This window comes from Aspergillus wentii (assembly GCF_001890725.1).
Source record: "Aspergillus wentii DTO 134E9 unplaced genomic scaffold ASPWEscaffold_6, whole genome shotgun sequence".
Classification (NCBI taxonomy): Eukaryota; Fungi; Ascomycota; class Eurotiomycetes; order Eurotiales; family Aspergillaceae; genus Aspergillus; species Aspergillus wentii.
In genome coordinates this window covers 372,498-388,864 of record NW_024467837.1, presented here as the reverse complement: position 1 = coordinate 388,864, position 16,367 = coordinate 372,498, and the positions used below count along the sequence as shown (strand labels likewise).

The following is a 16,367-nucleotide window of genomic DNA, read 5'->3' as shown; positions in this document are numbered from 1 at the left end:
GACGGCAATCACCGGAACGCGCGCATCAGTCAAGGCGTTCTGGTCCAGGAGAGTCTTGGTTCATGAAGCTCTCCAAGGCGTGGTTCACCTAGCTTCCAGTGCACGTGACTGTCGTGGTCGCATATGCCCAACGAAGCGTGATGCAATATGTTGATAAAGATACAGATGCAGATGGTTATAACATACAATAAGATGTCGGAGAAAATGGGACGAATGTTCAACGGTTGACAGAGGGCAAAGATGGATGTTAAGGTTGCGGTTTTAATCGATCTATTCGTCTATCCAAGTTGGCGCATTCCGAGAGTTCGCCGCGTTACGCCGTGGCCTATCACAGGCACCGCTTTAGGGATGATTCCAGTTGTTCCAAGACTACTTTCTGAACTGGACTATACAGACGAATATTGGATTCACAGGATCTATTTACATTTACTGCTCATTGATAATCCAGGAAATATTTGAACTTGAATCTTATGTCATTTCATTAAAATACGTCATCATATGTTTTGTCCTCCGAGAAAAGCTCCTGGAATCAGTAGTCCATATTCACTGTTCTAGTGAATCACGGCTGACCCACTAGGAACCTTCACTCAAAGGAGGCTTTTCATCGAAATGCTCCGTCCTGATTCCTACTGGCCATCAACACCAGAGATGTAGGCTAGAGTAATTGTTAGCATGCGTACAATACTTGGTCAGAATAATCGGTGTCTTACAGATCAGGTCGATAACACGGCGGGAGTAACCCCACTCGTTGTCGTACCACGAGACCAACTTGATGAAGTTGGCGTTGAGGGCGATACCAGCCTTGGCATCGAAGATGGAGGAGTGGTTGTCACCGTTCAAGTCAGTGGAGACAATGTCGTCCTCAGTGTAGCCAAGGATGCCTAGATGAACGAGTTAGCAAATAGTTTGATATACATTAATACCAAGGAATTAACTCACCCTTGAGCTCGCCCTCGGAGGCGGCCTTGATGACCTGCTTGATCTCATCGTAGGTAGCACCCTTCTCGATGCGGCAAGTCAAGTCGACAACGGAAACGTTGGAGGTGGGCACACGCATGGCCATACCAGTGAGCTTGCCGTTAAGGGCAGGGATGACCTTGCCGACAGCCTTGGCGGCACCAGTGGAGCTGGGGATGATGTTCTGGGCAGCGGTACGGCCACCTCTCCAGTCCTTAGCGGAGGGAGCGTCAACAACCTTCTGGGTGGCAGTGTAGGAGTGGACGGTGGTCATGAGACCCTCAACAATGTTGTACTTGTCGTGGATAACCTTGGCGAGGGGAGCAAGGCAGTTGGTGGTGCAGGAAGCGTTGGAGAGGACGTTGATGTCGGTCTTGTAGGAGGTGTTGTTGACACCCATGACGAACATGGGGGCGTCAGCAGAGGGAGCGGAGATGACGACCTTCTTGGCACCACCCTTCAAGTGGGCGGAGGCCTTCTCGGTGGTGGTGAAGACACCGGTGGACTCGACGATGTAGGAAGCGCCGACGGAGCCCCAGGGGATAGCAGCGGGGTCACGCTCAGCGAAGAAGCGGATCTTCTTGCCGTTGACAACGAGGTCCTGGCCAGCGACCTCAATGGTACCCTGGAACTTGCCGTGGGTGCTGTCGTAGCGGAGCATGTAGGCCTGTGGATCATCTTCAGTTAGCCTCATGCATCCTGTATCACTCGTAGGAGCTTAGGCTGGGTTGGCAACGTACAGCGTACTCGAGCTCGATGAAGGGGTCGTTGACGGCAACAACGTCGACATCATCGCGGGAGATGCTATCTTTTTGTTAATATGGATACTTCAAACATTGCCAACCAATAGGTATAAGCCGGTTTCCAACTGTCTGGATGGTTTGACACCTATGGCTGAAGCTTGGGTTGAGGGCATCACTCACGCGTTACGGAAGACCTGTATGGCTTGTTAGCATGAATAATTCGAGATCTAAGAGAGCAAGAAGGAACTCACAATTCTTCCAATACGACCGAAGCCGTTGATTCCAACCTTGGGGCCGACCATTTTGAATGAGTCTGTTGGCGGGGTAGCTGTTAGTCAAGAGAAGAGCTGAAGGGAGAAGAGCAATTGGAATGAAGAACAAGAAGGTTCAAGCAAAGGAGGGAGCAAAGGAGACCTACTTATAGTGTTTGGAGAAGAAAGGATAGATGGAAAGTGAGGACAGTGGTGGTGATGGAGGAAAGAAAGAGAAGAAAGAGAAGAGAGCAGCGGGGGAGGGGAAGTAGAAAAAGGCCGCGATGTTGACTGACTAGTTCTGACGCAACGACCAGATCACTGGTTTTTTCCCTCGTTTTTTTCTTCTTTCTGCTGGGGCAACCCCTCCCCCCTTCCAGTCAAATGCGCACACCGGGCGGACTGACGGGGCAAAACAGTGTTTGGAGAAGCATATCGAACGGTCGTAGCTGGGGTTCCCGACTTGCGCCGCTGAACAGCTCTCCAGCAGCCTTTTCCGGTTTCATACACCGGGCAAAGCAGGAGATTCACGATATTTGGCACTCCTGCCCGTCCTCGGCAGCTGCCGGCCTGGCCAATAACCACGCCGGACGCCCTGTCTCCCCGGGCTCGATCTCTAGAATCTTTTGCCAGGGAGTCGGGATCGTCTTTGCTATACATAATTACCTAGGCTACACTTGGAACGGTTATCGTGCTCTTCACATTCGCACGACAATCCGGAGAAACACACAGGGGGTGCATGATGTAATAGAAACCGCCCTCAGCAACATCCCACCATGGGCCATGAAGGAGGGGCTTTTCATTGTCCGGCCATCCCGCTTTCGTGTCTGGCTTCCGGAACAATAATAGTCCCGCAACTGCCCCTCCATGGATTTGAAAGGGGCTGGACCGATTGGGGAATCTCCTCCATCAAAGAAGCTGGGCTGCTTGTGCAGTTGCACTCCGTACTCCAGAAACATTCACCGGCTGCCAGATGCCCAGATCACGCGCTGGGTCTGATTTTTTTTTCTGGGTCTTGGATTCTGATGGATCAACTGGTTCTGCATAAATAAGCAAATTATCAGAGGTTATTTGTTTTGATGGGATCCCCCAGTCTCCAATAGTGTTGGTGGGTTTACCACTGGTACATGGGGGGAATTCCATGGCATCTGCATGCAGACGCATCGCTATATCATTGTGAAACGTCACCCTACGCCGCTGTCGCTTGCTTCTATTCTTATTAGGTACCCCGATACCAGCGATGATAAATCGAATACTACTGCGACCACTACTTGCGCATTATTTACTGGAACCTGGCCGCAGGTGCATACATGCTCAATAGTGCATCGGGCTGAGCCATCCGCCCTGTGCACTGTTGCTTATTCTCACCGCGTCTCATCCCACCATCTTGATATGGCAAATCCTGGACGCCTCATGATCGACCACCACCTCCCGGTGACTCAGTATGGACTACGGAGAGTACTTTTCGCCTCATCTTGATTTGTAACGCATCTCGGCTACATAACACCTAAAGGCAACAATCAATCAGCGAAAATGAATCATCCCATGTTTCGACGACTGCCTTGCATCAATTGATTCCGCTCATGATTTTACAGTCACGCCTATTATCGATAACACCAATGATTATCTCACGGGCGTTGAAACCTCAAATATAGGTACGATGAATATAAGCGTTATTATAACATTATCGAAAACTATTCTCAAAATGCGGCCTGTTTTTCTTTCAGCAAACGGCACGAACAGAGGTATAATATAAACCTGGGTTTAATTAATCCCAGGATACTCCTGTTTTCTATAAATACAGAGAAAGAGCAAGCCCCTTGCGATTCTCCAACCCAATGTCGTTGATGCGTCGCGTTTACTCCTCCTTGACACCGCCCCGGTAGTTCTTCTCCGCGTTCTGGATCGAAGCCTTGTCGCTCTTGACCTGTCCCTGGGACATGAAACTGTTGGCGGCCTTGAATGGTCGCTGGAGGTCACCGGTAGCGGGCTTGCCCCAGACGTGAATCTTGACCAGGTTGGACTCAAGGGCGGTCTTGAGAGGGATGATAGACTGGATCAGAAGGGGGTTGGTGTACTGGAAGTACAGGTGCATCACACCCATCATGCCAACACCCATCAGCTGGCCCTTCATCAGGGTGCGCAGCTGTCCCTTGTCGTAGTCCATGACGGTGGTAGTCACAGGACGGGGCTCCTCGCCGGTGCCCATTGGTGCGGGCTCAACGTACTTGAGGGTACTCATGTCTAATCATCCGCAGTTAGCGATTGTAAGACACATTTATATTTGATTTCCATACCCTTCTTGCTCGTGATCTTCGATTGCGTGAAGAGGTAGAGACCGAGGATGATCACGTTGGACAAGATGTACAAGCAACGCACAATAAGCAGAACGTCGGGGTTTTCAAAGGGGACCTTCTTCGCCAGCTGCATCATCACAAGGATGATGCCCAGGTTTGTTCTATACGGAAGCCATTATCAGCAATGAACAATAGTCGCTGTATCATTTGCGTGGTTGCCTCCGCAGTCGCGAGACCAAATAAATAACACGGTCATGATGATACTTACACTTGAGGAGACACCATTTTGAATAGTAGTGTGGAGAAGCCCTTGTAGTACGGAGAAGTAATCAAAGCGCAACGAAGGCCTGAATTGAAGAGCAACGGAGGAAGCGCGCACAAGGACAGAATCTTTTCGTTGCTCGATCTGCGGAGATGGAAGCGCCCCGGGCAAGTCGGACAGCTGTCCAGAATGGCAGAAAGGCGTGGAAGCATCACGTGAGGGAAAACCCTTCTGTAGTGGCTGGGCTGTGGCTGGAGAAGAGATAACGGGTAACTGTGGCGCATGGGCACCCCAGCTGTTTGTGGCCTCAGGCAGCAAGATCACCTGCTTCGTCATGTAACGGGACTAAACATGATGCTCGCCGTTCTACGACTTCCTGTCAAACGCAGATGATGCTTAACATGCAGGGAAAGCAACGCTCTATTGCCGCTTTCTACAGCTTCAGACTGACTGCTCAGCAATAGACATGCCCAGGGCTCACTATTATATTGACTTATCCAATAAACTTTGGAGATACAAACGGTCAAATGGCGGCCATACCTGGAGCAATGTCGTCAACCATGGCGAAGAGTCTCAGCACTACGCTTTAACCACGCGGGCTTACTATTTATTTTTACTCATAAACTAACTATCCGTCTTCAGACTATCTCTGCAAGAAAGAAACTAACAATTTACCTGCTTTGTGCCACTGACTCACCGACAGAAGTCGCTTTCTTCGAGGCAACACTGTGGTCGGGTGGGAGCTGTGGTGGCTCCGAATCGGGACTAGCGTCGCTCCACGTTCGACGCCCGTCTTTAGCGACGAGGATGGCTTTGGCATTTCTAACTTCTTCATCCATCAACAACGCGCGTGTCTACGGTATCTCGGATCGCTTCAACGTCCACCCTCACACCCCATCACCTTTAAAACTCGTTTGACGCGACATTTTCATCACCGCGACCCCAAATCTCAACACTTTTCAATATGCCCGGTGGAAAAGGAAAGTCTATCGGTGGAAAGGGTGGCTCCAAGGACGCTGCGGGGAAAACTCAGAAGTCCCACAGTGCAAAAGCCGGCCTGCAGGTCAGTATAATGCCTTCATCCTCTTCTGTCTGTTTATCGCCTGTGTCGCTTGTATCTTCATCTTCCCCACATCCTAGCGGAATGACCCACGTTTTACGATGGAGTGCGACATCATTTTAGACAATAACGCGTCAAATTCGAGTTATCAATGGTGGTGGCCACTTTCGTCCTTCTAGGAATCTGGTCTTTTGGCTCATCCGCGCCACCGTTGATTCGTTTTGAAGCGAGCCCCTCATACCCATACGACGTGCAGACGATGGCTTTTGGTGGCACAGGACTAGGCTGACAAGTATTCATCAAATAGTTCCCCTGCGGTCGTGTTAAGCGTTTCTTGAAGAACAACACGCAAAATAAGATGCGCGTTGGTGCGAAAGGTATGCTGATATCCCTTTCGAAGTGGTCAATTTCCCTCGGCTTCCGCTAACCGTTTATCTGTTCACAGCCGCCGTCTATGTCACTGCTGTCCTTGAATACTTGACTGCCGAAGTTCTCGAACTCGCCGGTAACGCTGCCAAGGACCTCAAGGTCAAGCGTATCACACCTCGCCACCTGCAACTTGCGATCCGTGGAGATGAGGAGTTGGACACTCTTATCCGCGCCACCATCGCTTTTGGTGGTGTCTTGCCCCGTATCAACCGAGCACTGCTGCTCAAGGTTGAGCAAAAGAAGGGCAAGAAGGCCGATGCTTAAATATAAAAAACACTGCAGATACCCAACGAATATGGCGTTTGATATTGATGATGAATGAAAAAGGTCTGGAATACATGTCTCCTGCAGCAACGTGTTGAGCTGGATCTGCAACCCGGGTATCTCGGAAGACCCTTCTCTGCGCTTTCCCAACGCCAATTCCCTCGTCCACCAAACCGCCGGGAGAGATACCATGCCATGCCAAGACCTAGCAGGGTAGGATCTCCGGCACCCTGACCCGTTGTCAACTGTTCTTTATTACGGCGCTGCAGTCTGACATGCGTTCTTTGTCTTTTATTCCCCGGTAGTTGTTTTTTCTGTTTGTCCATTCACAACTGTTCGTCTCGACTTGCCAGGGCGCTGTCATGGGAAGGGGAAATTTTCGGTAGTGGGAAATGTTTTTTTCTTTTGATTTTTCGAACCATTCCTTTTAATCGATCCGATGGTGTTGAGTGCGTTTTATCCCCTTTATGTTTATTCTTATCTCATGGAATTGTACCAGTAGTTTTGTCATATTTATATCAAAAATATAACTACATTAAATTTTACTGCTTCATCTTTCTTCGCCTTGATCAAATTAGTACCTTGGGATTGACCGGGTATTCCGCCATTAGGGCAGTCATGCATATACACCCTGGTCATAGTAGCACCCCTATTGTTCACTATCCACCCCGCTACACTGAAAGAACTGGTGGATAAAATTTCCTACTCAACTCAAGCCTTGTAGTCCTGAATACGAAGGAGTGATTTCTGTCCATGATAGACTGACGGACATTTTTGGATACCACCCATGAAATGATGCGATAGTAGACGGGCTATCCATACTTACATCCCAGTTTACAACACATACCTACGAAAACCACTATAATCTGCCGAATTACAGTAAAAAAGCATACAATAAATCAAAGTCTGTCTTAAGTCTTAAAATATTTATCCCTAGTCTGGTAGGGCATAAAGGATGAAAAAAAGAGTAAATAATAATAAAACATACATTGATTTGAGAAAGATAAAAAAAAAAGGAAAAGAAAATAATCATAAGAGCAAATAATAAAAAGAATTACCTCAAACGTTTGGAACAACCCGGGAATATAAAAGGGGGAAGCCCAATTTCAATCGAAATGAATGGAAAAATGGAAGATGGAAATGTGATGAATTGAGCATGCCGACTTCGGGTGATGGAAACAGAGACGAGTATGACGGGTGATGTGATGGATGATTTATGCTTGTCTTTTTTGATTTTTTTTTTGTTCTTTTTCTGTGGCGCGGCAGGGGAAAAGGGAACGTACCGAAGTCATGGATTTCAATTATTGGTAAACAGTTCCATATCCTGGCATACATACCGGAGAGTTTTATCGGAGGAATGGAAAAGATGAACAGACAGTCGCAGCATAATTTCCATTTGTTGTCCAGGCATAAATGCAGGTATGAAACTGAATCCAATAATATGGAGGCCAGATGTTATAAAAAAGAGGAGAGAAGATAAATAAAAAAATAAAAAGAAATAAAATAAAAAAAATAGCCCAGGAACAATCACATCTTTGACATGTCGATAATTCAGCAAATCCACCCGGCAGACTCGGATTCCATGAAACAATTAGGGGAGAGTACAGCGTAAATGGTGGGAAATCGGACACAAACATTAAACGATGCAAATCGCCCCATATACAAAATGGACAAAACAATAATGCAAATGCTGGTATGTCATCTCTTGGCCATGGTAACAAGACATCGGATATTCTTTTTGTCGTTCTTCGTATTCTTTCTTTTGGTGCAAATTTTTTAGAAAATTTTCGTTGCTTTCTTTCCCGCCAGACACAAAACTGAATCAGAATAAAAAGGCATGTTGCTGCATGCAAGGCGCCCGCGTCTCAAATCTTCAAATCTTTCTGTAGTTTATCATTTTGAGTTTTCGTATGTTGCGAGCAAAAGAGGAAAAATAAAAGAATCCGTTCAAACAGCGTGTCCGTTGGGCTGCCCCAAAATAACGTCTAAACTTGGCTAGATCAGAGAAAAAAGTTTTTTTTTGTTCTCTTGTGGAGTGTCATCTCGTCATCCCTCATCGAATCGTAAGCCAGTAATCGCAAAACAAATAAGGATCAGGCCTCGTGATATAAGAGTCGTAGTCGTCTTGCGGCAAAGCAGTATGACAACAAGTTCCGCCGTTTTTCATCTCCCATCGCAAAAAAAAACAATTTGTAGTGTTTTTTTTTTTACTCGACAATTATCTCCACCCCGGAATTGGTGCGCAATTCATCACTTCCACGTGACTGATGATGTCCGTTCTGACGTCGAAATCCCGAGCCCTTCTCGGGGGCCGGGCCTCGGGGCTGCCGAATGGGCATCCGCTCCTGCGATTGACCGTCAAATCCAATTCCGATAGATCGGTTGCTGCCGATAGGACCAGCGCTGGAAGGTTGGTTTTCCTGCTCCCAAGAGAACATACCCCTCAATCTCCGAGGACTCGCATTAGGTCCACCAATTCCCGTGCCCAGAGACAGGCCACTCAAGCTGTTGACCAAAAGGCTATCATCCCTCTGCATGCCAAGGGAAGATCCGGACGGCGCGGGCGTCAAGGTAGGAGTGTTGGAAGCGCCGCTGGTGGCACCGTCATAGTGCTGGAGGCGGGCACCGTTGGACTGAAGGGCGGCGGGGAAACTCGCGGAAGAAGGCACAGGCGATGGGGTGTAGGAGCGCAAGTCTGCAAATGACTTAGCTGCTCTCAGGTTCTGGGTGTTCCCAAAGTTACCCGGGGAGTCTAGAACGCCTAAAAATCCCGAGGCCTGGTTGCGAAGGGTGTTGTAGGGACCAGGGCCTTCGTTACGGGCTTCGCTAAAGTCAATCGTCGCGGCACGGTTCAGTCCGCGGCGGCCAGTGTCGGGCTGCACTGCTGGTGGAATGGCAGACAACGGAGGGCTCACATTGGTGCCAGGTGCAACCTTGAACACCTGGACCTGTCGCTGGTCACCAGAACCACGAGAAGCGTGACCGAGACCCATGTTGTGGGCAAGAGTGTGGACAGTACGACGCTGAACCGGGGACAGGTTGGGAGGGAAAAGCACAGAGTCGCGAGCCGTATCCTCCTTGAACAGCAGCAGTTGGGAGTAATACGAAAGCGTCTGGCTGTCATTCAAATCGACTTCTTGAGGAGCGTCTGTTCGTTAGTAAAGGATTCAATACTCCCAAAAGGCCATCTCAAACTCACCTAGTTTCTGACCACGCTGCGAAACGGGCGATGGGGAAGTCGCCGGGATATGGGAAGTTAGCGACGACATGGAGCTCTGGGTCTGGAGCTGAGTGTTGGGCATGGGTCTGTGCTGCTCCTCCAGCTGGCCCCGACGCTCCCTCTTTTCCCGCTCAATGCGTTCGCGCTCCTGGAGCGGGAGCATCTTCTTGTATTCCACCCTCAGCTTGCGGCCCTGAAGCTCAAAGTGGTTGAGCACCTCGATCACAGTAGCGGTTTCCTCGGCAGACGTGAAGTTGGCAAAAGCCAAGCCCCGGAAAACTCCATTGTCGAAGTGGTAGTTGAACGCGTAGGGCAAGGGAAGGTTCAGCTCGGTCATCAGCTGCACCAATTGCTCCTTCTTGACGGCAAAGGGAATGTTCTTGATGACAATAGCCGTGGGGATCAGCTCATCGTCGACCTCCGAATGACCGGTAGTTTCCGGACGCATCGTACTCCCTTGCAGGGGGCCGGGTCCGAGATTGGAAAAGGGACTGGTAATACCAGGCTGCTGGTCGAGCCAGGTCTGAAGATGAGAAATTAGCATGAATACCAAGATAATTGACGCCATTTTCTGAAGGAATGGATAAAACATACTGTAGGCAGACCAGCCCGACCACTCCGAGTGTTGGTCTTCAAACTGGCAGAAGCCGACCGAATACCTCCCAGGGCCTGAGCGTTGGCAAATCCATTGGGGTTCCAGGTCTGCGAGCCGGGCAGATCATAAGCGTAGTTGTTATTGTGCAACGAGGGGTTCAACCGTTCGAGACGGCCCGTGTCGTAACGGGCCATTGGGTCCTCGTAGAGATTGACGGGCATGGGGCCGTACGCGTCGAACTGTCGCGAAGGTTGACGGTGCAAAGGCTGCTGGTGACGCTGGGAGCCAGGGGAACGCGCAGAAGGGTTGTCGTGATACATATCCTGCGATTGTTGATAACTCATGGCGGCTGAGAAGCGAGAATTCCCAGTAGACGATCAAAAGTCCCGTGGAATGTGGGCACTGAAATCCACCACAAAACAGTCCTAGTCAAGTAGATCCCGATAAAGCCTGGACGGACTACTCAAACATAGGAGCGACCGAACAGGCGAGAATGGCAAGAGGGATAGAGAGCAGAAGTGGAGGACGCGAAGTCGGGGGTGACGAATTGTGCGGGAATTCGACGACCGGGGGAAAAAGGCTCTAACCACTCCGATCGGGGGGCGGTCGATGTGTCTCTTCAAGGATGAAGAGCAGGGAAGAAAAAATAAAACAAGTCGTAATAAAAGACGCACACACAAAAACCAAAACAAACTAAACCGCTCACTGCTGCGGAATCAATTTCGTCGTGACGGTCGGGGTCATCAATGAATCAGGCGTGTCTTCTGCGTAAAAGAATTCCCTTTTTCTCTTTTTTTTTTTCCCGTGGTTTTTCCTCCCGAGTATTGGCAGAGGGCGAGAGAAAAACGACAGTCAAAGGAAAAAAAAGAAACAAGACAAGAAAGAAAAAAAGAAGTGCCAGAACCCGGAGCACTAACCACCGGTTACAGGCTCGATAATGTCCAGGATATGGGGGAGGAGAGGAGGAGGGGGGAGAGGGAGGAGAGGAAAGGAGGATAAGTTTAGGATGGATGGGATTATTGGAGAGAAAAAAGCAAAAAAAACACGCGGGCTCAACGGCAGCAGAAAAACCGGCGGAAGACGGCGACCGCTCAAGATCCGCCACAACAATCACAATCGTGATAGAGTGATCAAGTGATGACAGAAAAAGAAAAAGAAATTATGATAATAATTAGGATAGAAAATAGATGATGAGGTGGTGTAGTGATGTGGTGGTGAAGAATGACGGGAAGATCGAAGGAACCACAGGATGACAGTCGATTCCAAGATCTATGAGATAGATAGAGTAGAATCGATGAATAGATAGGGTAGAATAGATAGAGTAGAGTAAAATAGATAGACAGATAGGCCTATCTTTTTATCTTATTCTCAGTCTCCGAGGATTAAGGAGATTGAGTCAATAGCAGCAATAGTGCAATGGTGAATAGTGGATGGAGGAGAAAGAAGAGCAATCAAAAGACATAATCCAGTGGCAAAAGAAGAGAAGAGAGCAGTGGATTTAATAGTTGTAGGAAGAGAGGAGCATCGTTTTATTTGATTATTTTCTTCTTTTGCCCCTGGACCCTCTCGATGGGTTCATATTTAGAAGAGAGAATAGGTACGGAGTTGATAATAATAATACTTTTCTGAACTACAACCAGTCAATTTATTGTTGTTATTATTATCAGTTATATTTAGACTCTCTGATCTAGACATAGCCATGCCTCAGTCTATCTACATTATGCAGTACTATACTCTATACTCTACAGATACAACCTACAGTCTATACTACTACTACCCCTCCAAAGAATATCTTCCATGGCTTCTGGAAGATCAACCCCCGTTTCGGTCCTTGTCGGGCCATTCCCCGTCCATCGTCTCCATCGTTGATCACTTTGCTGGTTATTCTGTCAGCTTGACTTGAACTGTCCGTCGTGAGGGCTGCTCCTTCTAAGCTCCCAACGCGTCATTAGAGTCTCTACTAGACAGTGGGTTGGATCCGCCTGTGGGTATCTCTCAATTCTCGTCAGTCCTCACTACTCAGTAGAGCAGAGAGCTTTCAGACTTTCAGTGCGGTAGGTGAAACTTGAAAAGAGGAGACCTGTCTATCCAGTATCCACTGACACGAGCTGCTGCTTTTTTTTCCCCTGGCCGGGCATGCACCGTGCTCCTGGGATTTGGTCGAGGATCGGGTCGAGGGTAGTTTAGTAGTCATGACGATCCTCGCTGGCAGGAGACATCGGCAAACTCTGTTGTTGTTCTATCTGTCCCGGAGGTGAGGATGACTCCATTCTCGTACAGCTCGCTCTACGATCTCTACTACTACAGATATGTACAACTACAACTACAGAGACACAGTATACAAAGTAACAAGCATACAGCACACAGAGTATCCAGACAGCAAGAAGATCATCTATTTGACGCACCAGACTCCCTCATACCTCCGTGCACGCAATAGTCCCTAGTCTGAGCATTGCCCCTTTTCCGACCATGGAGAACCGTTAAGCCGGAAAGGCGAGATAGGAGTGGGAAGAGGGGAAGGGAAATTATTGATCAATCATCTCCATCATCGCCCGGACTAGTCGATGACTCCGTTGACCTCCGTTCTAGAGGCTGTAAATCACCAGGGCGGGAGGGAGGATCCGCTGCTAATCAGTACACAGTTACCGTACTCTTACTCTGTACACTGTAATAGTAGTACTTATGAACTCCCGGATCATACAGATACGGAGTATTCTGTAGACTCTCCGTCCCCAGAATAAAATAATATAATAATAAAAAATAATACGAAGAATACTGATCAACTGTTGGGGCGCCGCGGCATTGCTTCCGGTGGTCCTTTTGGGGCGATCCCAGGCATGACGCTAAATTAATTAAAATCCGCCCAGTTTTGGCTGATAGAACATTCTTAGTCTGCTTCCATGAGGACGATATTAATTATTTGATGGAGTCTGTGGGAAGAAGGGAAAAAAAAAAAATAGGGGTATTTGCGTCTCGTGGAGAGAGTGAGATTAGGCAAGGCCATTTCGACTCACTGGATGTAGTATTTGTAATATTCTAGACAGTAAAGATACTCAATCACAGTGGCAAGATCCTTCATGCCCAACTGCAAGCCACTGTATCATCAAATTGCCACTGTAAAAGAAAGAAAAAGAGCAAGAAAAGAAAATCCTCACAGCAGAAACCGACTTTTGTTCGCTGATTCGTCCATCCAATTTCAACCCCCCGAAATAGGTAGTTATGCGAGGGGGCCCCGGGGTCTCGTGGAGTATCAGATTTTTCGAACCCTTTTGGATTCTGGAGTCTGTATGGTCTCTCTGCCTCATGCAGGTGCTTGAACTGCATGCTGCACCTCTCCGAGTTGGGAATTGTTATTATTACAGACCTATTAGTTAGTGAGGTTAGTGAAGTGGTCTCCGGCAGTTCAGCTGGTCGCTTAAGCAAAAAGGTCGATTTAGTGTGGGACGTGGGTTGTGATTCGATCTCATCGAGGATTTGCAAACTATGCAGGATTTGCTTTTTTTTTTTTTCTGTTTTATTATTTATTATTATTTCCTGTTACATGTTTCAGTTCTGTGATCTGATTAGTTAGAATGAGTTCAGATAATTATCCAGGGGTAAAAGTACGGGCAAATCAAGTCAGGTACACATTCCAGTCAAATGCCATTGTGATCCGTGTAACATAGATAATCTGCATCCAACCATTTCTGATTTCAAGCATTTATGTATGTTCAGGCAACCAAGTAAGGGTGAAATGAGAGCTGTGGTGTGCATTGCAGTTGACTTGGCTCCGGATCATTTGTGTGTTGCCCGGAGTATATCATCTGTACCTGTCAACGGAAATTAATATCACTACAGTAGGTATATTTATGAATATAATATGCCTGAAACTCATAATGTATGTTAATAGGTTTCTGCAACTAGAATTTACATTAGTTCACTGCATAAGCAGCATTAGCATTAACATTACCAACAATATATATCAGACACCATACAATCTCATCTTCTATGAAAATAACTACTAACTACTACCATAACTACTAGGTAATTCACAGGAAGTAAATGCCTACCAATAACAACCAATCCCAGCTACCTGGAAAGCTAAGTAAAAAGGAGGCATCCAACAAATGCCCGACAACTACCATCCATCCCAAATTTCCGGCTTTCTTTCGGCATTTGTCGTCGAAAATAAATCAAGAAAAAAGGCCATCGTCTTGATGCCTGGACGAATGTGGGTCAGAATTATCGAAACTATCAGACTCTGATTATTACACAATGAGCGGGAGAGGCTGTTAGGTTAGATCCATGTCTACCGAACTATCAGCCCAAACAAGTAGGTATAGATTAGGTACCTATAATCGCTGCACGAATGAAAATGTAATCGACAAGAACCACTGAGGGACGGGACGAGAACTTCCCCTTACCAATTTCCAGATGCTCAAAAACGTGGCGAATCTGGTTGACAGGAGCTAAGATCCTAGTTAGACTGGAGTTGGTTTGTAGACAAAGAAAGCCTGGCTGTGGTTGTGCTTCCCCGGACCAATCACGGTTGATCCGAGGTTGACTGTTAGTAGGTAGCTTCGCAAGATATTCTGTGATGATGTAACAGGTTTTATGATAGTTAACTATTCAAAGAATGAGTGTAAATAGACGAGTCGAGACTCTTAAAGTAAAGCAAATTCACCCGGGTATATATAAGGAGAAAATAGTATCATCCATATTCCCAGGATACATCAAATCAAGTAGACCAAATTAGAAAACATAACCAACCAACATATCTATCCTCCCATCCATAGACTTATTCATCTTCCATCATTAAGCATAAGCATAAGCGTAGCACAGGCATAGCACAGCACAGACAGCACAGCATAGCATAGCCATCACTTAATTCTAACCTACAACCAAGCAAGCACCGTCAAACCCACAATCGCGGCCAGGGAAGACACCTTGGGAACGGAAGATCCCGGTGCTGCGTTATCGGTAGTCTGGGAGTTATCAGACGAAGTCGACGAGCCGGGGTTGCCGTTGCTGCTGGGAGAACCGGAAGAGTTAGCGAGGCCCGTAGAGGTGGAGGTTGAAGTGATCGTGGTGGATGCGCCAGTCGAGGTGGTGACGGCGGTGGCTGTGACCAGGGCTGATGGGTTGAAGCTGGTGGTGGTGAAGGAGCAGGAGGTGAGCATATCGTACGCATCTGGCCTGGTTAGCTGAGTTGAGGTGAATGGATATAGAGTTGGTTTACCATTGTCATTGTCATGGTCGTGGTCGTGGTCATCATCGTGGTCATGGTCATTATCATTGTCGTTGTCGTTGTCGTTGTCGTGGTCACGGTCATTGTCGTTGTCGTTGTCCCGGTCGTTGTCTCGGTCGTTATCCCGGTCATTGTCACGGCGATGCTGATGATCGTGGCTGGTTCCATTCCTAGTTCCATTGTTGTACTGGGAAATGCAAGCAGCACACGAAGGAACCACCATCTTCGCCTGGCTCCAGTCACAGATGCACTTCATCTGAACACTGTCCTTGTCGTGTTCGTTGTCACACTTGTGGCTGTAGTCGACCAGCTGGCCGCAGACACTCCAGCATTGGCTGGGGACATCGTCACGGTCGAGGGTTTTGGCCATGGCAACGTTGCTCATGAGCATGAGGCCGGCAATAGCGAGGAATCCTTGGATATGCATTTTGGTTGGAGAAGTAAAAGGTAAGAAGTGAAGATATTAGTTTGACTGAATGCGATTGCGATTGCGATGCAGTTGTTGATGATGATGATGAAAAGAAATCTCAAGCTGGATATCCTCACGTATTTATAACCTCCTCCTCATCTAGAATTTCTAAATTTACTTTTCCTTCTATCATCTTCAAGTCCACCCATTCTTGACTCGTCTCGTCTGCGCCGAGAACTCACCGTCACAATATTGCGGGAAGCATACATGGGATCGACACCATCCATCACCAATCCCAACACCACGAACGAAGTTGCCTGGAAAGAGACCTCTCCAAGTTGCATTCATCGGCAACTGAATTGGGTAATTCTGGTATGGGACATTCCTTTTTTGTCCGAGTGGATATGGACCCTGTGCTAATGGTGGTTGATCATTTGATAATGGGTAGAGACGGTGAGCTGCAGAAGCAATCATCATACTGGTACAGATTAGGAAAACTAAGCAATGTAAGTGGAGTTTGCATTATCGTGTCGTATAGGTAGCAATGCTTGGTATTATTTAATTTTTGTTGATTGTAGCTATTCGGATGTTTATTTTGGTACTTGCATTGATGCTGTATATCTACCAGGTATGAAGTATCAACATCAGTACTC

The 16,367-nt window shown here is 47.6% G+C and overlaps 5 protein-coding genes across 5 annotated transcripts; 1 reads left to right on the top strand and 4 right to left on the bottom strand.

The window, feature by feature from the left end:
• Positions 1-626: 626 nt before the first annotated feature.
• On the bottom strand, positions 627-2,002 carry gpdA (glyceraldehyde 3-phosphate dehydrogenase GpdA; the record flags this gene model as incomplete). The annotated part of the gene is made up of 6 exons (XM_040831193.1): positions 627-655; positions 711-881; positions 940-1,624; positions 1,698-1,761; positions 1,881-1,894; positions 1,952-2,002. The coding sequence occupies 6 exons, from the start codon at positions 2,000-2,002 to the stop codon at positions 627-629; spliced, it is 1,014 nt and encodes a 337-aa protein (XP_040686437.1).
• A 1,807-nt stretch (positions 2,003-3,809) lies between these two features.
• Positions 3,810-4,533, bottom strand: ASPWEDRAFT_52903 (PHO88 family protein; the record flags this gene model as incomplete). Its single annotated transcript, XM_040837799.1, has 3 exons — positions 3,810-4,195; positions 4,249-4,409; positions 4,517-4,533. 3 exons carry the CDS (start codon positions 4,531-4,533, stop codon positions 3,810-3,812), a joined length of 564 nt encoding a protein of 187 aa, XP_040686436.1.
• A 941-nt stretch (positions 4,534-5,474) lies between these two features.
• Positions 5,475-6,263, top strand: htz1 (histone H2AZ; the record flags this gene model as incomplete). Its single annotated transcript, XM_040833340.1, has 3 exons — positions 5,475-5,573; positions 5,878-5,947; positions 6,016-6,263. 3 exons carry the CDS (start codon positions 5,475-5,477, stop codon positions 6,261-6,263), a joined length of 417 nt encoding a protein of 138 aa, XP_040686435.1.
• Positions 6,264-8,470: 2,207 nt separating this feature from the next.
• ASPWEDRAFT_52901 (putative R3H domain protein) lies at positions 8,471-10,422 on the bottom strand (the record flags this gene model as incomplete). The annotated part of the gene is made up of 3 exons (XM_040837798.1): positions 8,471-9,399; positions 9,463-10,006; positions 10,078-10,422. The coding sequence occupies 3 exons, from the start codon at positions 10,420-10,422 to the stop codon at positions 8,471-8,473; spliced, it is 1,818 nt and encodes a 605-aa protein (XP_040686434.1).
• Positions 10,423-14,952: 4,530 nt separating this feature from the next.
• On the bottom strand, positions 14,953-15,732 carry ASPWEDRAFT_174201 (putative GPI anchored protein; the record flags this gene model as incomplete). Its single annotated transcript, XM_040831192.1, has 2 exons — positions 14,953-15,248; positions 15,297-15,732. The coding sequence occupies 2 exons, from the start codon at positions 15,730-15,732 to the stop codon at positions 14,953-14,955; spliced, it is 732 nt and encodes a 243-aa protein (XP_040686433.1).
• Positions 15,733-16,367: the final 635 nt, after the last annotated feature.